At 40.3% G+C, this 22923-nt stretch overlaps 1 protein-coding gene across 2 annotated transcripts in view; it reads right to left on the bottom strand.

Moving 5' to 3' along the window:
• Positions 1 to 2932: 2932 nt before the first annotated feature.
• eda (ectodysplasin A) overlaps positions 2933 to 22923 on the bottom strand; it is a 32610-nt gene continuing 12619 nt past the window's right edge. The window contains exons 2-8 of one of the 2 annotated variants that reach the window (XM_089019878.1): positions 18872 to 18971; positions 12469 to 12507; positions 11014 to 11184; positions 10678 to 10712; positions 10554 to 10605; positions 7487 to 7617; positions 2933 to 5215 (exon numbers count right to left, since the gene is read on the bottom strand). In XM_089019878.1, coding sequence (XP_088876004.1) covers positions 4955 to 5215; positions 7487 to 7617; positions 10554 to 10605; positions 10678 to 10712; positions 11014 to 11184; positions 12469 to 12507; positions 18872 to 18971 — 789 coding nt within the window. In that variant the 3' untranslated portion in view covers positions 2933 to 4954. The remainder of the gene's footprint in view (positions 5216 to 7486; positions 7618 to 10553; positions 10606 to 10677; positions 10713 to 11013; positions 11185 to 12468; positions 12508 to 18871; positions 18972 to 22923) is intronic. The other variant, XM_089019889.1, reaches the window with a different exon arrangement.

A 22923-nucleotide genomic window follows, 5' to 3' on the forward strand; every position in this document is an offset into this window, starting at 1 on the left:
AGTTTGAAATGGACCATTCATTGGAGGTGCGCCTTATACTCCGGCGCATCTTAACACTGGAGATTACGGTATTTTTTTGGAATTGGTCTGATTCATATAACTACAGTAAAGTCTCGTTATATCGATATCGGATATATCGATAGTCCCGGTTATATCGATAGTATTTCTATGCACGCACGGAGAAAATTACATGCAAACAGGGTCGGATATATCGATAGTCCCGGTTATATCAATATTTTTTCGGACTCCCTTGAATATCGATATAACGAGACTTTACTGTACTTCTTCTTCTTTTCCTTTCGGCCTTTCCCTTCAAGGGGTCGCCACAGCAACTTTCGGCTTTTCCCTTCAGTGTCCTCCATGTTTAGAGGTATGATCCGCATGTTTGTTTTGGCCAAGCTTTTACGTCGGTGCCCTTCCTGACACAACTCTCTGTATTTATCCGGGCTTGGTACCGGCACAAGAAGACTTATGTCCCTTTGTGGCTACAGAACAAGCAATTCGCTCAGTAAAAGGCTCCAAAACACAAAATGTTCATTGGCACAGCAACATTCAAAAAAGTAAAAACTATACTCACCATTTGATGACATATAACTACTACACCTCATTTATTTACATTTGGATCTTAGAGGCAACAGTCTCGCTACTTCCATGTGTTCTTGTAGTCTTGGTTCTAAGTATTGCTTCCAGGTATCCAAATAGAAATGAGCCACCACTGACTTTTCTGTTGGGTTCTCTTGTCACCATGACATGTATTCTTAATTGTGGCAAAATAGCCCGGGTGAAAACCGCCAATTTATATTTGGACAATGACAGTTGTTGGTTATTTTTTTCCCCATTAGCAAAAAATGATGCATAAAAGGTCAGTAACGGAAGACAACCACCACTACAAATGAAATGATTATTTTTATTCTCGCAAATAAAAGATAATTCTTACAGATGTGATGTTTTCTCCCTCACTAAGTCACTTGCAGCTGCTTGCCTGAAATAAAAATTCCCTCTCTTGGCCTCAAAAGGGTTGTTATCTGCATCATGCTCAATTAAAATTGGATCTATTTTATTTTAACACATTCACCCCACGGATCTTTTTTCTTTTCTTCCAAATGAATGCATCTTTGCTCAAATGAAGACTCGAAAGAGCCCTGTGTGAGTGTGAGAGATTGTTTTTCTATATGCGCCCTATGATTTGGGTATACCGTTACCTCTCGTTCCAAGTCAGTTGGGATGAGCTGACAATTATGTGTCAAAGCTTGTAACATTTCTTGTATTTTTTTGGATACTGTGAACTATTTCCCTCGTAGTAAAGAGAGTAATGTGTTGTCATCAGTGATTTCCCAGATCCTTGCCTATTATTGAGTCTGTCTTCTGAGATTTATGCTTATTTTGGGTCTGTTTCACAGCTAAAAGAGATTTTTCATTTGTGGATTACGCACTGTGCGTTCTCAGGAACAGCTATCCAATGCAAATTCTTCATTTTGATTAGGATTGGGTCTTGAAGCTCGTGCAAAGGTATAGGATCAGTGGTTCTTAGCAGTGTCTGAAACTCATGACAAAAAGTTAGTGAACATTCGGGCAGACAACTCTAAAAAGTTGCCTGCCCGGCCATAAAGTTGCCTGCCTGATTTTTCACAATTTGAAATACAATAAGACGACTAATAGCAAAAAACAAAAAAACACATAGTTCGAATTATAAAGAATTTTTTTAAATTAAGGAAGTACCTACCACAAATGCTCCCTTGCTGAATTTATGGTAAATAACCGCTGCTGAAGATTTCGCTCCAGTTGTCGTTTATCGTCACGGTGCACAATGTAACGTTTGCGTTGCGTTGTCTGCTCAACGGTAGGAAACAAAAAAAGTGATGTCGGTTGTCCTTTAAAGGACAACCGACGTCACTTTTTTGTTTTTTAACTGACACCAGAAAAACGTTTTATAGCATCTAAAATACCCAAAACGCAGTATGATATTTTTAGTCAAATGCAAAACACCAATAAAAATAATAAAAATAATAAAAAAATAAAAAAATAAAATAAAAAGTGTCCAAAATCTGCAAAAAAAAAAGGACCCGGAAGTGGCCAATTTCAGAAGGTCCCGCCCCCTTGTTCGTGATGTCACCCCAAGACGTCTTGCCTTGCTGGAGAATCAAAACAATGGCTTCAGATTCGGAGAATATGCTTTCTTGTTGCACGTCCAGTTATGAATATGATTCAAATAGTTCTAAAGAGGAAAGCATACATGTTTGCAATCGATTAAAGAATTTATTGGTGCCATTTTGAGGCAACACTGGGGGAAAATCTCTCACACAAAATGGCGACCTCCTGTGGCCACCTCCATTTCCACAGGCTGATAAATTCCTTATATGGCGCTTGGACGCCCTCTTCTGGCCTTCTGGCGGCTTTTGGGTGCAACACGAGGTGCCCAGAACAAACAAGTCCAGCAAAATACATTGACATGATGGAAGGACCGTGTTGGGTAAAATTCTAAGCACTCTATCAGACCGCTACATTGCGTCTTTTTTTACGGTCAAGGGCGGTCCTTTAGTGACGTCACATACGGACTCGTCACTAACTCAAAAACAAGACTTCCTGAATATTCAGCACGAGTCTTAAAACGTAAAATATAGCTATATGCGGTGGAATCTTATTAAAATACGCTCAGTAGAAATCATTTGAAGCCATTTAACAAATTATGGACACAACTTGTCCGTAGACGTCGGTTATCCTTTAAGGTTCTTTTTTAAATGGTGCTATTTTATTATGTACCTATGGAGTTTACAATGAATGATTTTTTAAATGCTAAATAACGAAAATGTGTCTTGATAGCACATCACTTTGGTGCCCATGCCAAATGAGTTCCATATGAAAGAAAAGTCGTGAAATTGCTAAATCATTAACCACAGGCTACTTGATCATAAATGACACAAATGACTTTAAACAGAACAAATCATTTTAATCAATCAATCAATCAACTCAATGTACAAAAGTATATCCCATTTTTATATACAATATGTACACAGAAGTATTAAAAACAAAGAAAAGAAAAAACAATTTCCCACATATATGCATTCATACGGTAAGTCAACAATAATAGCACTGTAACAAAACATATCACTGACATTTTGCTGGGATATTGTTGTGCAAAACGTGCGCAAAATATATAGTGCTGTTATTAAGGAAATATCTTTTGAGTCCAGTTGCATGGATCTTCTCATCTTTTTTTAATTGTTAAATTTTGCAATTGAATGTGTTGCTCTTTATGGCAAATCACGTCTGGGTATGGATATCGTAAAATGAAGTAGTGGAAAAAAATAAATCAACATATGACCACGTGCATTTTGGAGATACAAAATTACAATTCAACACGATTCTTCATTGTGAATCTAAAATACAGTGATACCTTGGCTTACGAACTTAATTGGTTCCCCGACAGATTGTGTAAGGCAAAGTGTGTATCCCAAAAATTAATTTCCCATAGGAAACCATTAAAATGAGAATAATCCATTCCCACGTGCCCATAAAACATAATTTTCTACTTTCTAATTTTCTAAGCCTTAAAACTAGACGAAATATACCTTATTTTATGTATAATAAATGTGCTATGTCGATTTATTCACCTTTGTGATGGTCGTTGATGGCTTGATAGAATGGATAGCTTTTTGCATAGTGTCTGAAGGAGGTCTGGGTTGTACATCTTGGAAGTTGTGATATTACAACAGCAAAAGATGCAAGCAGACACACTAGAAACATCATTAATAGCTGGTTACCTTGCTTGTCTTTTCATTTCAAATTGAACTGATCGCTAGCGTGGGTTATTTGTGGAGCCTGATTGATGGGAATTTTAACCTTGCAGTCTACACTCTGCCTTTGAAACTATCAAAGTTGAAACGAGTCCAAATTTCACTGTCTTCTATCCATTCCGTCACTCTCTTGCTGTCGTCTGCCTGTCTCTTTAATGTTTACACCACCTCCCCTCACTGATGCGTTCTTGACCAATGACGTGGCTTCTTTAACTGAAAACTGGGGGCGGGGAATAGAGGGCAAAAACAGTCGGCTGCCATTTTCTTGTGAGGAGAACGGGCTCGTTCGCGAACGACACATCACTCATTGAGGCAGCTCCGTGTATGAAAAAAGTTCGTATGCCAAGGTAAAATTTTCATATATTTAACGTTCGTAAAGTTCGTAAACCAAGGGGTTCGTAAAACGAGGAATCACTGTACCTGTTTGAGCAGTATCCTTTGTAGTTATCAAGAGAGAGAGAAAGAGAACAAAGAGAGGCTGGGTCGCTATAAATAGTGACATTTTGTTTGATGAGCAAACAGACATTCATCTCATCAAGACCAATAGCACGGAATCAATGGAAAGCACAAGTACAACGGTCACATCGCGTCATTCTTTTCAACTGGGCTGTGACTGTGAGCTCGAACGATCCTCAATTTTAATCACCCCGTTAGGCAGGGGTATCAAAGTCATTTTTTGCCGCGGGCCACATTGTAGTTATGGTTTCCTCTCGAGGGCCGTTATGAATTTGGGGAACCCATTAGAATGTTTAAATCCCTTCAAATATTACATATAGAGCACACAGCAAATTAATGAATAACTCGTTTTCAAATCTGAAGTCAAGAATAATGACTTTTATTGTGGTTGACATCCAAAAATATGAAATTTTGGCTCAGATTTTAGCAATAATCATGGAATTTAACAAGTTTGATTTGCTTTCGCGGGCCGAAAAAAACGATGTGGCGGGCCGGATTTGGCCCGCGGGCCTTGACTTTGACACCTGTGCCATAAAGGTTTCAGTGTCCTCCGAGCAGACTCTCGCTGGAGCAAGACGTGAAGCTTCCACACAAAGGTCAAACTAACCACGTCTTGACATACACACACATACAAACACACATTTTCATGTTTTCTGGGGACCACTTACTACACACACACACAAATATGCAGACGTTTGCAGTTATCAGTTCTGTCCAGCAGATGGCGCCGCTCCAAGTCTTACACTCCCCAAGAAAGTGGTGTGGTTGGTCATGCTGATGAGCGTGTCCTCATATACAATGCGAATAGATATTCTCTGGCCAGCACGAAGCAGGCTTACCCCAGCTGTGTAGCAGGTGTTGAACTTGCGCTGACCTGTCTCAATGCTGCAAGTGCAGCGGAGAAACGGGTTGGAGTCTACCATCACCTCATAGCTGGCGATGTCTGTGAAGTTGAGGTAGTACACCTGGGTGGAAAGGTAACATTTATGAAAAATAGCCCAAACAAAATCTTTTCTGTCTAGTTGAAACAGTTAGGTTGTTGAGGAGCTAACATAAGTATTTTCCGGTGTATAAGGGGCATCGTAGCATAAGGCGTACCCACAATGAATGGTGTATTTTTAAGGCGCACTGGACTATAAGGCACACCTGCAATGAATGAAAAAGGTTTTCCAAATATAATATTTAAAGGACAACCGACACCTCCGGACAAGTTGTGTCCATAATTTGTAAAATCACTTCAAATGGCTTCTACTGAGTGTATTTTACAAAGATTCCACCGAATATAGCTATATTTTACGTTTTAAGACACGAGCTGAATATTCAGGAATTCTTGTTTTCGAGTTGATGACGATGCCTGACGTGACATCACGTCTGGAACGCCCCTGAACGAGAAAGCGACACACAATGCATTTTGCGTACTTTGTTCGGTCTGACAAATTCGTGTTGAGCCGTGTTGATGGCGAAATTAGAAGGAAAAACACATGAATAACGCAATGGTGAATCATTGTGTGTTGCACCAAGACTACTATTTGATACTAGTTGACACAAATTCCCAGCAGACAAATCAGCCCATTTCCAACGGAGCTTGGGCGCCATTTTGTGCATTTTCTGGGACGCTACATTGGAGTCTAGACGCCTGAGCGTATTTTACAAAGATTCTACCGCATACAGCTATATTTTACGTTTTAAGACTCGCACTGAATATTCAGGAAGTCTTGTTTTCGAGTTGATGACGATTCCCTAAGTGACGTCACGGAGGGAACGCCTATGACCGAGAAAGCGACACACAATGCATTTTGGTCTGAAAACGCCGTGTTGATTGCGAAATTAGAAGGAAAACTACATAAATAACACGATAGTGAATCGCTGTGTGTCACAGCCAATTGCGGTAAAACGCATAAAGAAAGTGTAAGTTTACACAAATTCCCAGCATACAAATCAGCCCATTTCCAATGGAGGTTGTGCGCCATCTTGTGCATTTTCTGGGCGCTACATTGGAGTCCAGACGGCTCAAATTTATACTAAAGGACTTCTTTAATCGATTGCAAACATTTGTGCTTTCTTCTTCAGAACTATTTGTATCATATTCATAACTGGATGAGTAACAAGAAAGCATCTTCTCCGAATCTCAACTCTCTGAAGCCATTGTTTTGATTCTGGAGCAAGGCAGTGTGTGTGACCAATAGTGACATCACGAACAAGGGGGCGGGACTTTCTGAATCTCCTCAGTTTTCAACCTCATTTTGTGGCAGTAACACTTTAAGTCATTATTGGTGTTTTGCATTTGACTAAAAATATCAGCCTGCATGTTTTTGGTATTTTAGATGTTATAAAACGTTTTTCTGATGTCAGTTCGGAAACAAAAAAAATGGTGTTGGTTGTCCTTCAAATATATAAGTTTATAATTTAAATATATAAGTTTTCCAGATATAAGTTACACCACATTATAATGCACTATGGTAGAGACTCGGGTTACGCACCACTTCTTCTACAGGGGGAAATGGAGTCGGTGCCTGATTGAAGATATTGGAAGATATATGAAGTAATATATTTCTATATATGGGATTTTGTATTTAGATTTTCCAATACATTTCAATATGCATAGCCAATATATGTGTATATATCGCTAACTGTATTTTAAATAGAGTTGCAATTAAGACCATTAGTAATTCTGATGAGGTGATACCGGTGGAAGTGGGGCAATCAGGCCAGTCGTTAGTCAGGACAATATGAACAATCATTGGAGCTGCAGGGAGTAGTCCTCTTCTCCCCGCAACCTGAGAGCAGGGACTTATCATTGCAGAGTCCGGCACCGCCATGTCTGGACAGTAGTGATATATATATAGGGCCTAAACTACCAGTAAGACTTTAGTTTGCTGACGAAGTTTCTTGGATAAGAAGCGAAAACGTCTGACACCTTCAAAGAAGTACAGATGAAGAAACATTTTCATCGATGGATAACTCCTGTATAACTGAGAGCTTACACAAACATATATAAAGTATTGTATAATATATATCTTGACAATGTATAATACGTGAATTTAAAATACAGTATTCAGTATACTGGGAAATGACATTGATGACACTATATAAAATATGCAAATATGCAATATATTATGGTTAATATATTGAAAAATATATTTTTGTTTCATAAGGGCTTATACACCGGAAAATACAGTATTTGGATATTGAAATGACCACTGAATTTTAAGAGTTACGTCAAGGACCGTACTCACTTCTACCTGACTATATATGAAGTAGACACCATCCAATAGCACTTCTAGCTCTCCAGAGCGAGAGTGCATTTTAAACACACGGTGATGGATGGACACCATTTTCCAGTTTCTGAGGATGCCTTCCGAAAGATCTAAACATGTTAAACAAGACAAAAAACAACAACACCCAAAGGTTAAGAATCAGAATCAGAATCATCTTTATTGTCTAAGTGTGTAGAACACACAAGGAATTTGTTTTCGGTAGACAACGCTGTACTAGTATCACCATGAAAAAGTAAGTAAAAAAAAAAAAAAAATCCAGCAGCAGGAACTTCCATTTTAGGTAATTGCGCTTGTTAGCAAAACTGTTTTATTAGCTATCTAGCTGGCTGGCTGGCTATCTAGCTGGCTATCTATTAGCTATATGGCTATCTAGCTGGCTGGCTTTTTAGCTAGCTGTCTGTTAGCTAACTGTTAGCTATCTGGCTGGCTAGTTATCGAGCTGGCTATCTATTGGCAATCTAGCTGGCTGGTTATCTAGCTATCTATCTATTAGCTAGCTAGCTCGCTTTTTATCTTTTTGGGTTACTTCTGGGTTGAGTGAACGCTGGCGCGTGTGGCTGCCGCTGCTCACCCACAGAAAAACCTATCCTGTGACTGTAAAGTGACCTTGAGAGTTTTCAAAGGCGCACTTATAAATGAAATGTATTGTTGATATTATTACAAATAAATAAATAAAGTATGGAGGACACAAAGGCGAATCCAATCTATCTAATCGAACTCCTTAGTGGTACCTCTCAGGAACAACTGAAACAATGCATATCTAGCAAAACTAAAATGATCAGTGAATAAAATAGAATAAAATCCGATAACAGTTGGTGCAGAAAATCAGTGAACCATTTTATAGTGATCAGTCCCCGTATTTGTAGTAAAACACCGTTTCCGTTGTACTAAATTCATCCTGTCTACTTGATAACAAATGTTAAGCAGATTCCTTACTTACAGACAGTGTATTGTCGGTGTTCAAATACCTGACATGTTTCGGCGACTACTTCCGCCTTCGTCAGAGTGTCACGGATGTTGCTGTGACGCGCCATTTTCAGCTGGTGTTGCTATGAGGGCGTGACCTACCTGTCAGAACTGACAGGCAAGCCACGCCCCCCGCTGTCCGCTCGTCCCTCCAGGATGCTGCTCCAGGTAGTAGAGAGCATGTAAGCACATCATGGACTGGGAGAAGGCCAGAGTCATCCGCACCGAAGACAACAAACATCAGCGCTGGATCAGGGAGGCCATTGAAATCCGAAAGCGAGGACCAAGGACCATCAACAGGGATGAGGGAGCTTACATGCTCTCTACTACCTGGAGCAGCATCCTGGAGGGACGAGCGGACAGCGGGGGGCGTGGCTTGCCTGTCAGTTCTGACAGGTAGGTCACGCCCTCATAGCAACACCAGCTGAAAATGGCGCGTCACAGCAACATCCGTGACACTCTGACGAAGGCGGAAGTAGTCGCCGAAACATGTCAGGTATTTGAACACCGACAATACACTGTCTGTAAGTAAGGAATCTGCTTAACATTTGTAGTAAAACAAGTGTGCAATAATGCAGATGTCCTTGAGTGCATCAAAGTGTTTGGTGTTGGAGATTATGTCAGTCAGTAACAGTGGTTCAAGTGAGTACATAGTTCGAGCTACAATGATTATAACGGCCTTCTGTTCCACGGGGTTGTGCAAAATTGCTAAGAGGCACGAAACAGTTCGATTTGGGTTACTGTTTAGAGAGTAAATGGCTAGGGGGAAGAAGCTATTAAAATGTCTGCTAGATTTGGTGCGCATGGATTGGTAGCGCCTGCCTGAGGGGAGTACAGTGATACATCAGTTTACGCTTTACCTTCTGAACTTTTCGTTTTACGAACATTAAATTCTCGAGAATATAATCTTGGCAAACGAACCAAACCACACGGAGTGTCACGGTGGCTGGCGGACTAGTTTTCGGCGGAAGAACACCAAACTACATGGTTGAAGAGCGCCACGGTGGCTGGCGGACTACTTTTCATCAACCCTTGAGTGCATACGTGGTTTGTTATCAAGGACACTTTTGCTATTATGGGACCGAAAAAGACCCCACCACAGGCTCGTGTTCAGCCGAAGAGGACACAAAACAAAATTACGGTCGAGCAGAAGAAGGAGATCATCGAAAAACACAAACGAGGTGTGCGTTTGTGTGACTTATCATCCCACTACCAGTATACTAAGTCAGCCATCGCTATGTGTGGCTAAGGGTGTTTCTGTGTTGTCTAAGCAACGGATTCAGGCAATAGAAGTGGTTGAAAAACATCTGTTGATTTGAATTAACGAAAAGCAGCTAGCAGGAAACATTGTGAGTGAAGGTATTATCGCCAAGAAAACACAGCAACTTCACTCGGATATCATCAAGAGGCAACCTGGAAGTTCATCATTCATTGACAACTACCATCACAAAGGTAAATAAAACAACTTTATTATACCGTATAGTTTATTTCCTAAATTACAACACAATAACACATTTATTATACATAAACTAAGATATATTTTGTGTAGTTTTAAGTCGATGAGAAGGTTTCTTCAGCCGTCATCTGTACAAAAGTGAAGGTTTCGGACGTTTCGCCTCCTATCCAAGAGGCTTCGTCAGCGAATTAAAGTCTGACTGGTCGTATGTAGTTTTAAGTGTTATTTAGTAGAAAATTATGCTTTACGGGGACCTGGGAACGGATCATTCTCATTTTTAATGGTTTCTTATGGGAAATAAATGTTTGGCAGACAAACATTTCGCCTTACGCTTTCTGGGTACCAATTAAGTTTATAAACTGAGGTATCACTGTGTCTGGAAAAGGTAGTGGGCAGGGTGCGAAGAGTCCAGTCGGATTTTCTGTACCCTTGTCTTGGGTCTTAACAGTGTGCATGTCCCTTGAGAGTCTCGTAATGAGTGGAGTTCACAGCTGTTTGCAGTAGTATAGAACACATAAAATTACGGGACGACGTGAACGTTTTTCCACTGTTGGTTGTTCTCCACGATAGCCCAAATAATCTTGATTTTCTACAACAACCTACCTTCTCTCACTTGGATGGTTGTTTCCTGTCCTTGCAAATGGACCACTGCGGCCTGGAAAGTAAATTCATTGACATCAGTGTTGTTGTGTGAGACATGGGTCTTTTTGGAGGTAACACACTCTACCTGGAATTCTTTTATTCTGGTCTGATCAGGAACTCCTACGAGCAGAAAGAAGACAAGATGAGATTCTGGCCTAAAGTTGACACCATTGTGACTGAATCAAAATAAGCATTGCCACAGACTGGGGAGTGAACCCCGCAATCCTGTTTGACATTTCACATGAGAAAATCTCACTGTTCAGGCATTTATCCATTTTGACAACCTGAGCCTCCTCAAAGCGTGGGAACATGGCGACACGCAGGCTCATGCCGTGTAATCCAAGAACAGGCCGCAAGATTCGGGTTTGGGGCTATTGTACTCTCGTAACCGCTCATTTTCTCGCTTTTTTGAACTTGGTACCTGCTGGGCCTTGAGCGCCTGGAGGCCCCTGTGGCCCAGAGGGCCCGGGAGGTCCTGCGGGACCCACGGCATTGCTTCCTGGGATCCCTGGGATTCCGGGGATCCCCGGTGGGCCCTGGGGGCCCGGAGGGCCAGGAGGACCAGGGGGGCCCGGTATGGCTCTTTTCTTGCCTAAGAAGATAGAATGCAAAGTTGTTGTCAAATGGTCCAAGACGGTTATTTGACAGTGATGATCGTAAAGGCTTTTGTACATCATACATTCATAAACGGCGTGTGGACGCTGGAGAGTTTTAGAAACATGGCTGGTATCGGAAAATAATGGTCATTGGAGTTCAGTGACAGGCCGTGCATGTCACTCCTATGCTTTCACTAGTGCAGGCCTAGTTAAAGTCTAGTGCTAGCACGTTGCGGTGCCAGGCGTAGAATTACAATTTTAAAAAATAGGGTCTGGAGGTCGTGGTCGTAAGTACGGGTGGTCGTAAGTCGAGCTGGTCATAAGTCGGATGTTACCTGTATTTAATAAGAATTCATGGTCAAAATATAATTCACATTAGTTTGTGATTTGAGATATTTTTAGGCCAACAGAGAAGGCCTTGCAGGCCCTGACGGCCCACCATTGCTGGAGTTGCAGCCACAACATTTGAGTCAAAAGCAAATGAAGTAGACTTCTCGGTGATGCTAATGCTTTTTACCTTTGAAGTTTTGCTGGTGACTTTGATGACTAAAATTTGACAAAAACAAGATCTGTACTTTAGCTTCCGCTTAGCGCAACCCTCTTAGATCACTCAGAAGACTCTGAATGTCTACAGTGAGACCTCAACTTACAAACACCTTATCTTACAAACTTTTCGTCTTACAAACGTCAAATTTCTGAAAATTAAACCTTATAATAAGCACTATTTTCATAATACACACCCACCTCGGCTAGCGGAGTGATCTTCGGCGGAAGCACACGACCGAACAGCACCAGAGGTTAAGTTACCAACATTTCTTATGGAAGGTGACTCTCCTTTCATAAGCCATCAACGACCATCAAAAAGGTAAATAAAACTCTATTTTACAGCACAGTTTATTTCTTTAATTACAGTCCTCGTGTAATGTGCCTCTCTTTCCAAACAGCAACTCCCTTTGACCTTCGACCTCCAACGCCATTCTATAAAGGCCATCAACGACCATCACAAATGTAAATAAAGTGACTTTATAATACAATGCAGTGTATTTCTTTCATTGCAATACAATAGCACATTTATTATACATAGAATAATGTATGTTGTGTGTAGTTTTAAGGCTTATTTAGTTGAAAAGTCTATTTTATGGAAACCCGAGAACGGATTATTCCCATTTTAATGGTTTCCTATGGGATTTTTTTTTTTTTAGATACACACTTTTCGCCTTACACACTCTGTCTGGGAACCAATTAAGTTCGTAAGTTGAGGTCTCACTGTATTTGATTACCTTTTTTCTTCTCTTTCCTTTTCTCTTTTCCTGTTGATTCTGGAAGACAAGTAAAAAAAAAACAACAAAATGATTGACCTTGACGTTCTCTTGAGACCAATCATCATCTTACATTTCATCTGGAGAGTCCGTCAAGCTACGATGACACATTGGGCAATGAGCACTCAAGTTAATCCTGTGGGTTTGTCGAGTGTAGCAATTTGTAAGTGTGGTTTCACCTCATCTGTATGAACAAGTGCCTTAAGCATTCGCAGGAAAATGGAACTGGAGAAGATCATTAGAGAAGATACTTCATCCCTGCCAAAATCCTTTTCCCTTGAATTAAGCCCAGATGGAGAATGCAGATGAAAGTGTGCGAATGTGCATGTGCGTTTATGTGTCTTTATTTTACAGGCCATGTGCATATGTGTGCCTGTAAGACGGTGGTGTGGCATCTATGTCAGTGCGTGAAAATACCCTTAGCCAGTGTCTGAAATAACGTCCGCCCGGACGCCCGGGGCGTGCAACTTTTACATCGGGCGTACAATTCACAAAACGTCTCAGCCCGAGTGGACGGCAACTTCTTCAAGAAATAAAAATTACAATAAAAAAAAAAAAAAAATGTTTTTTTTTTCAAATCAAACATTTGCTTTATTCAATAAAGATTTATTCAATAAAACAAACATTTAGTTTTACTAAAAAGTGCGAGTATAAAAGCGCGGCGTAGCAATGGCAAAAGCATATGACACGTCAACCAAAACAAACTAAAAAAAAAGGAACCAAATCTGCTGCAAACTAGATCATATCGGTGAAATCGACGCTGCTCGTTTGCTTCTTATGGAGGAAAAGATTGATGCGGTTGATGAATCAAATGTTTGCTTTATTCAATAAAGCAAACATTTGAACAAAGATTTTGAAATCTGAATAAATTATTCCAATTTCGAAATTCGGTTTGGGAATTTTGGAATTTCCGTTCGTTTGTCAATTTGCATACTCTGCACGGCAGCCAATCAGAAGCCTGCTACGTACTTCCGGACTCTCCCGAGCGTTATAAGGTCGTGCATTTGCATATAATAATAATACATTTAATTTCAAGCGCCTTTCAGAACACCCAAGGACACTTAACAACAAAAACAAAGCACAAAACAATAAAAAGTAAGTAAAATGATGAATAATAAAATAGCTGATTGAACTAGACCATGACTGCAAATGAATGAATGAATGAATGCATGAATATCATTTTCCAAAGTAGATGCACAGACCCTCAGCCCCAGAAGAAAGATTCAAAAGAAGCCAACATCATTTATGACGCTACAAAACATAAACGTACATTATTCCGTGACTGTAAAGTGTCCTTGAGAGTTTTGAAAGACACTTAGAAATTAATGTATCATTATTAAAAGCATCGTGGAAAGAGATGTTCATGTGGCTTGTAGAAGACGACGCAACGCAAGCATTGCATTGTGCAACATGACAAACAGTGTATGGACAAACGACAATTGGAGCAAAATCATCAGCAAATGGATATTTATGATAAATTAATCAAGGGAGCATTTGTGGTAGGTACATCCTTAAAGGACAACCGACGCCTCCGGACAAGTTGTATCCATAATTTGTAAAATCACTTCAAATGACTTCTACTGAGCGTATTTTACAAAGATTCCACGGCACATAGCTATATTTTGCGTTTTAAGACTCGCGCTAAATATTCAAGAAGTCTTGTTCAAGAAGTCTTGTTTTCAAGTTGATGACGATACCTGACGTGACGTCACGAAGGGAACGCCCCTGACCGATAAAGCGACACACAATGCATTTTGGGTACTTTGTTTGGTTTGAAAACTTCGTGTTGATGGCGAAACTAGAAGGAAAACACATAAATAACGCAATGGTGAATCGTTGTGTGTTGCACCAAGACTACTATTTGATACTAGTTGACACAAATTCCCAGCAGACAAATCAGACCATTTCCAATGGAGCTTGGGCGCCATCTTGTTCATTTTCGGGGACGTCACATTGCAGTCCAGATGCCTCAAAAGGACACGGAAAGACTTCTTTAATCGATTGCAAACATTTATGCTTTCCTCTTCAGAACTACAGTAAAGTCTCGTTATATCGATATAGGATATATCGATAGTCCCGGTTATATCGATACTATTTCTATGCACGCACGGAGAAAATTACATGCAAACAGGGTCGGATATATCGATAGTCCCGGTTATATCGATATTTTTTCGGACTCCCTTGAATATCGATATAACGAGACTTTACTGTATTTGAATCATATTCATAACTGCATGAGTAACAAGAAAGCATCTTCTCCGAATCTGAAGCCATTGTTTTGATTCTAGAGCAAGGCAAGACGTCCTTGTGTGACGTCACGGACAACTCGCCATTTCCGGGGTCATTTTGAAGTAGTTTTGGGACACCAAGTCATTTTTTTTAGTGTTTTGCATTTGACTAAAAATATCAGCCTGCGTGTTTTGGGTATTTTAGATGCTATAAAACGTTTTTTCTGATGTCATTTAGGAACCAAAAAAATGATGTCGGTTGTCCTTTAATATTTTGCAACAATGGTTTGTTTTGTGATTAGTCGTTCTATTGTGTTTCAAGTTGTGAAAAAATGCGGCAGGCAACTTTATGGCCGGGCAGGCAACTTTTGTCTGCCCTGGTGTCCGCTAACTTTTTGTCATGAGTTTCAGGCACTGCCTTAGCCTACTTTTGTTTTTTTTTTTTGTGCCCAGATTAAGAATTCTTTTTCAAAAGGCCGTCTCGCTGCTCTTGTGTTTACCATGTCATTACGACTACAAAGGACATTTAACCTTAAAAACCTCACAGTTTGAGTCCCCCCTGTGAACATATGGCTAGATTTTCTCCTCTGGCTATATGACTGGATGCATCCGCGTAGATTTTTTCTTAACGAGCAGCCCTATCTGAAATCTGGTGCCCGTTAAGGAGGGCAGAGAACACACATTGCTACATACACACACACACACACACACAAAAACACACATCTAAAGCTGGGATTAGAAATGCCTTTGTCTGTATAGTACGAGCAGCGTAGAGAACTGGGAATGATTAGAGTTTCGAGGCACGGGACTTTTACTGATTTATGTACAAAGTCTCAAAGGTGAGTTTTTTTTTTCCTTCTAAATTAAACTCAATCACCACCCCCCTCACCCAAGTATTTAATGTCCCGCCGCAGACATCGGAATGCCTTGTGATCATGTAGCACTTGTTGCTTTCTCTCTCATGAAACTTCAAAGCATCCGCCAGATCTATTTTTATTTATTGTATTTTTTTTGCATAGCTAACATTCTAAACCCCCCCCCCAAAAAAAAAGATACTAACGGTAAATCAAACGTAGTGGTTTTCCGTCGAGCCATCGATGATCATGATTGTAAATGCTGCTGAGACATTTGTTTGTAACTGGTATCCCATAGTTCATCAGCAGATGGCTGTGCTTTATTTTTCTTGACATTATGTTGGGTTGTTGTCTCTTCACGTACAGCACAGGTGTCAAAGTCAAGGCCCGCGGGCCAAATTCGGCCCGCCACATCATTTTTTCCGGCCCGCGAAAGCAGATCAAACTTGTTAAATTCCATGATGATTGCTAAAATCTGAGCCAAAATTTCATATTTTTGGATGTCAACCACAATAAAAGTCATTATTCTTGACTTCAGATTTGAAAACGAGTTATTCATTAATTTGCTGTGTGCTCTATATGTAATATTTGAAGGGATTTAAACATTCTAATGGGTTCCCCAAATTCATAACGGCCCTCGAGAGGAAACCATAACTACAATGTGGCCCGCGGCAAAAAATGACTTTGACACCCCTGCCGTACAGGTTTTACTTTCCGCGTTTAGTTATTTAAAGGACAACCAACACCATTTTTTGTTTTGTAACTGACATCAAAATAACGTTTTAGAGCATCTAAAATACCCAAAATACGCATACAGATATTGTTAGTCGAATGCAAAACACCAATAAAAATGACTTAAAGTGTCCCAAAACTACATCAAAATGTCCCCGGAAATTTCAAGTTTCAGAAGGTCCCGCCCCCTTGTTCGTGACGTCCCGCCAGGATGTCTTGCCTTGCTCTAGAATCAAAACAATGGCTTCAGATTCGCAGAAGATGCTTTCTTGTTACTCATCCAGTTATGAATATGATTCAAATAGTTCTGAAGAGGAAAGCATAAATGTTTGACATCGATTAAAGAAGTCCTTCCGTATCAATTCGAGCCATCTGGACTCCAATGTAGCGTCCCAGAAAATGCACAAGATGGCGCCCAAGCTCCGTTGGAAATGGGCTGATTTGTCTGCTGGGAATTTGTGTCAACTAGTATCAAATAGTAGTCTTGGCAACACACACAATTCAACATTGCGTTATTTATGTGTTTTCCTTCTAATTTCGCTATCAACACGAAGTTTTCAGACCAAATAAAGTACCCAAAATGCATTGTTTGTCGCTTTCTCGGTCAGGGGCGTTCCTGATGTGACGTCACGTCAGGAATCGTCATCAACTCGAAAACAAGACTTCCTGAATATTCAGCGCGAGTCTTAAAACGTAAAATAAAGCTATATGACATGGAATCTATGTAAAATACACTCCATAGAAGTCATTTGTAGTGATTTTACAAATTATGGACACAACCTATCCGGAGGCGTTGGTTGTCCTTTAAGTTTCATTTTACTGAGAAGACACCAAGAATGGACATGCTTTATCGCTGTACTGTTTAGCAAGGAAAATATAAAAAGCACAAAGACCAAAACTTCCATTTCGGACGGGCAAAGTGCTTTGTATGATTTTATTGCATATGTTTTATTTTATTGACGTGAAGTCCAAAGTCCGAAGTTTGTGTATATAATAGCTATATTTTTATACTTGTTTGTAGTTCTACGCTGGTGGTGTCGTTGGTGATTCATCATGCAAGTGAAATCACATTAGAGAATTAGCCATCAGTACAAAGAGTCCTCTGTTTCGAATGGAATCACGATGATGATGATGATGATGATGATGATGATGATGAATCAGTTCCACCGGATTTATGAAAGCCACTCTCGTATCAGATGACTGTTTTTTTTAAATGATTCCACAGTTGACTGAAAACGAGGCATATTCTTTGAAATTGTGATTTTTAGATGATCCTAGTTACTGAAAGTGGATATTGATCCATAACATGAAACCGATCTGTGGAATGGATCTCAAGGATGTCATATTTTAAAAAAAGGGTGAAAAAAAAATCAACACCGCTGAAATATTTTTAGAAAGGGGAAATCAATACTGTTTTTTTCTGTCTTCCAAGTAATAATCAGTCCCATTCTGTTTGCCTGCATGCTGCACAATTCCAGTAACAAACATAGTACAACAGCTTGTGACGGTAATCGTTGAAAAGGTTTCTTCAGCCGTCATCTACTTCATCGGACGTTTCGCTCCTCATCCGAAAAGCTTCGTCAGCGAACTAAAATTTTGCTGGTAGCTTTGGCACTCTATTTCTGTTTCCCCCTTCATTTCTTCAGGCAGACTTTATTTTATTTTTGCTGACGAAAATATGATGTCGAACGCCATTTCAAAATGATTTTCAAAGTGTGCTTGGGTGCGATAAAGTTTTGGCAATGGCCTCTGGCTATGTTTTTCCCTTCCACAAGGGGGAAGCATTTCCTCTTTTTCCATGTTAGCGCTTTGTTCCAGCTTCAGCTGTTGTTAAAGCGCTATATCAACCAATATGTATGTCTTGCATTGTATTTTGGACAACCACACTCATTTCAAGCTCATATAACTCCAGACCCATACAATTTAGGAATTAACTCATTTTTCTTGATGAAAGAAGAGGGTCTAAGGTTTCTTACGCTACATTGAATGTTTATCTGACATTCAAATTTCGATTCCCTCTTGTTCCCTCAGATGCTCTTCCTCCCTCCACCTCTGTGTGCCCCCTCCTGCCTGTCTCAGCATGATGGGGGACAGGGCTTTCAGCTGCTCTGCCCCCAAACTCTGGAACTCACTTCCTCCCAACATTCGTAACATCGATTCTCTTCCCACCTAATAATAATAATTATTATAATAATAATAATTCCCACCTAATAATAATAATAATAATAATAATAATTATTATTATTATTATTATTATTATTATTATTATTATTATTATTATTATTATTATTATTATCTAACTAGCTAGCTTTTCTCTCTATTTGAGTTATTCCGGGTTGTTGGCTATCTATTAGCTATCTACTAGCTGGCTAGCTAGCTTTCTGTCTATTGACTTCCGGGTTGAGTGAAGGTTGGCGCGTGTGGCTGCCGCTGCTCACCCACAGAAAAGTTTCATCCTGTGACTGTAAAGTGACGCCCTCTATCATAAAAGGAAAAGTTTTGGAAACTATCACTAAAGTACAATAATGCTAACTATGGAATAACAAATACCTGCATCTGACTGCTTTCCAGGACTTCTTTTCTCCCTTTGAGTTATGCCTCTATTGTCTTCAGTGGCAAGGATGTCTCTATTTCTGTGCGGTAATTGCCCCTAGGAAAGGAAAAAAAAAAACAGATATCAATTATTTCCTGTTCTTTCATTCATACAATCGACAATTAAAGGACAACCGACACCATTTTTTCCTAACTCAGATCAGAAAAACGTTTTATAGCATCTAAAATTCACAGGCTGATATTTTAGTCAAATGCAAAACACCAATAAAAATGACTGAAAGTGTCCAAAAACTGCCACCAAATGACCTCAGAACTAGGGATTTTCAGAAAGTCCCGCCCCCAGTTTGTGACATCACTCGAGGACAGGGTTGTCAAAGTCATTTTTGTCCCTCCTGTCGAGGGCCGTTATGAATTTGGGGAACCCATTAGAATGTTTAAATCCCTTCAAATATTACATATAGAGCACACAGCAAATTAATGAATAACTCGTTTTCAAATCTGAAGTCAAGAATAATGACTTTTATTGTGGTTGACATCCCAAAATATGAAATTTTGGCTCAGATTTTAGCAATCATCATGGAATTTAACAAGTTTGATTTGCTTTCGCGGGCCGAAAAAAATGATGTGGCGGGCTGGATTTGGCCCGCGGGCCTTGACTTTGACACCTGTGCTCTAGGACGTCTTGCCTTGCTTCAGAATCAAAACAATGGCCTCACGGATTTCAGATTCAGGGAAGATGCTTTCTTGTTACTCATCAAAATATGAATATAATTCAAATAGTTCTGAAGAGGAAAGCATAAATGTTTGCAATCGATGAAAGAAGTCCTTTAGTATAAATTTGAGCTGTCTGGACTCCAATGTAGCGTCCCAGAAAATGCACAAGATGGTGCCCAAGCTCCGTTGGAAATGGGCTGATTGCCTGCTGGGAATTTGTGTCAACTAGTATCAAATAGTGTTCTTGGTGCAACACACAACGATTCACCATTGCGTTATTTATGTTTTTCCTTCTAATTTCGCCATTAAAACGGATCAACACAATGTTTTCAGACCAAACAAAGTACCCAAAATGCATTGTGTGTCACTTTCTCGGTCAGGGGCGTTCCTTCAGTGACGTCACGTCAGGCATCGTCATCAACTTGAAAACAAGACTTCCTATGCTGTGGAATCTTTGTAAAATGCGCTCAGTCGAAGTCATTTGAAGTGATTTTACAAATAATGGACACAACTTGTCCGGAGGGGTCGGTTGTCCTTTAATCGTCAAAGAATGCCATTCCATTATCGCACCTGCCAACTTTTGAAACCAGAAAAGCCGAGTAATACCAGGTTAGGTCCAGGTTACTTCGCACGCGCAGTAAGCATTTCCGCTTGTTAGCGTTTTTTTTATCATCTCAAATAATATACGGCGTATTACAACTTTTATACGGGAATTGCAATCATTTATACGAGCAGCTATTAGCCAAGGTCGACAGGTATGAAACTCAAACTATCGTCATTTTAACCTTTTTTTGCGCCACATCTAACTCCTGTAAATGCTTGGGAGCATTCCCCACGAAACGACATTCGTTTTTTTTTTACTTTTTATGCTTTTTGTTGATTTTTCTCCGGCTGATGCCATTACACGACAATGATAAAAACAATGCTAACTCTTGAGTCTCGATTCCAGGAATGAGCTGTCGCTCTGGATTCCAGGAAAGACCCGTACCACGCGCCCGCGCAATTCATCTAAAGCTAACAGCTAGCGCTGTGCCAATTGCCTGTTCTCATGTTTTGAATTAACGTTGAGTACAGTACAGTGATACCTCGATTTGCGAACCCCTTGGTTTACGAACTTTTCGGTTAACGAATGTTACATTTATGAAAATTTTACCGTGGCATACAAACTTTACCTTGGCGTACGAACTTTTTTTGTACACGGAGCTGCCTCAATGAGTGCTGTGTCGTTTGCGAACTAGCCCGTTCTTCTAACAACAAAATGGCAGCCGACTGTTTTTGTCCTCTATTCCCCGTCCCCAGTCTTCGGTTAAAGCCACGATTGTTCAAGAACGCAGCAGTGACGGGGGTGGTTTAAACATTAAAGTTTCAACTTTGATAGTTCAAAGGCAGAGTATAGCAAAGTTAAAATATCCCATCAATCAGGCTCCACAAACAACCCGGACAAGCCATCTGTACACTTGATGCAAAAAGCTATCAACCCAGCTAAACAGAACACAATTGATGAGGAACTAGGTAAAATTATCGCAGAGAAAGCACCGACAAGGGATCATTCCTCAAGATGGTGAAAGAAGAAGGCTACGTTCCTCATTAAGTTTTTAATGCTGATGAAACCGGCCACTCCATTCCATCAAGCCGTCGACCATCACAAAGGTAAATAAAATGACTTTATTATACTGCACAGCTTATTTCTTTAATTATAATACCATAGCACATCTATCATACATAAAATAAGGTATATTTTGTGTAGTTTTAAGGCTTAGAAAATTAGAAAGTAGAAAAGTATGTATTATGGGGACCTGGGAATGGATTATTCTCATTTTAATGGTTTCCAATGGGAAATAAATTTTTGGGATACACACTTTTTGCCTTACACACTCTGTCTGGGAACCAATTAAGTTTGTAAGCCAAGGTATCACTGTACTTAATATTTTGATTTTGGATTTATTGTTTTAATTTACCGTGATTTTCATTATTAACCCGGAATGGGATAATGAAAACCATAGTTTTTACAGCAAAACCGGAGCAGTATGGCAGGTATGCATTATGTTCTGCCTTCTCAAGATTTTGATTGTGACTGTTCCGGTCCAGCAGTATTTGTTGACTGGCTCTGTAACCTATCATGTAACTTAAGCCGCCTTTGTGTATCGTTTCGCCGCCCCCGCGCGACCGCTTCGTCCTGAACGCTGTGTAACATGCTGATGTACAAAAGGAGGACACGCATTGTGTTTCGTCTGAGATCATTATTAGCCCATTCATATGCCAGCTGCTCCCATCCCCTTACACAGCGACAGCGTGAATGGACTCAATGCGAGTCAATGAAAGGACTGATGAAGCTAGCGCAAAACCACCCTTTACAAGAAGAATGTCAGTGGGGGGGTTCTCAGGAGTCAACATGCCCTCCGTTGATCTTTGACTGGGTCGACTTGAGCGGCTCTCGTGTGAACTTGATATGACGCGCTAACCCGAGTGTTGAAACGTTCAGATAAAAATCTTAACGATGACAACGTAAACATTTCAAGTTTCTCTTCGGAGCTAGCTCTGTTTCAGCTGCAGAGCAACCTGTCTGCGCGAAATACTTTCATTGCATCGTTGCAACATCAGGAACGGTCGCGGCTTGGAATTGAAGCGGATTTACGTGAGGACAGGAGATGTGAGACAATCTCTTTTGGAAATGGATGTGACAGCATCGTGTTTGCTTTCAACATATAGCTTGTAGCAGGGGTGCACACTTCCCCATGACGTCCCTGATCCACTGGTGAAAAGAATGCTTTGATCCTGTCCTCTTTCATCTAGAACTCCTGCATACAACAAAGTCTGCGCAAAATACTTTCATTGCATCATTGCAATATGTGGAACGGTCGCGGCTTGGAATTGAAGCGGATTTACAGTATGTGGGACAAGAGATGAGACAATCTCTTTCAGAAATGGATGCTACAGCTTCGTGTTTGCTTTCGACATTTAGCTTGTAGCAAACGTGCACATTTCACCTTGACGTCCCTGATCCACTGGTGAAAAGGATGCTTTGATCCTCTCCGCTTTCATCCCGAACTGCTTCATACAACGAGGCCTGCACAAAATACTTTCATTGCATCATTGCAATGTGTGGAACGGTCGCGGCTTGGAATTGAAGCGGATTTACAGTATGTGGGACAAGAGATGAGACAATCTCTTTCAGAAATGGATGCTACAGCTTCGTGTTTGCTTTCGACATTTAGCTTGTAGCAAACGTGCACATTTCACCTTGACGTCCCTGATCCACTGGTGAAAAGGATGCTTTGATCCTCTCCGCTTTCATCCCGAACTGCTTCATACAACGAGGCCTGCACAAAATACTT

This window comes from Hippocampus bargibanti, linkage group LG02 (assembly GCF_051943395.1).
Source record: "Hippocampus bargibanti isolate YZ-2025 linkage group LG02, ASM5194339v1, whole genome shotgun sequence".
Taxonomy (NCBI): Eukaryota; Metazoa; Chordata; class Actinopteri; order Syngnathiformes; family Syngnathidae; genus Hippocampus; species Hippocampus bargibanti.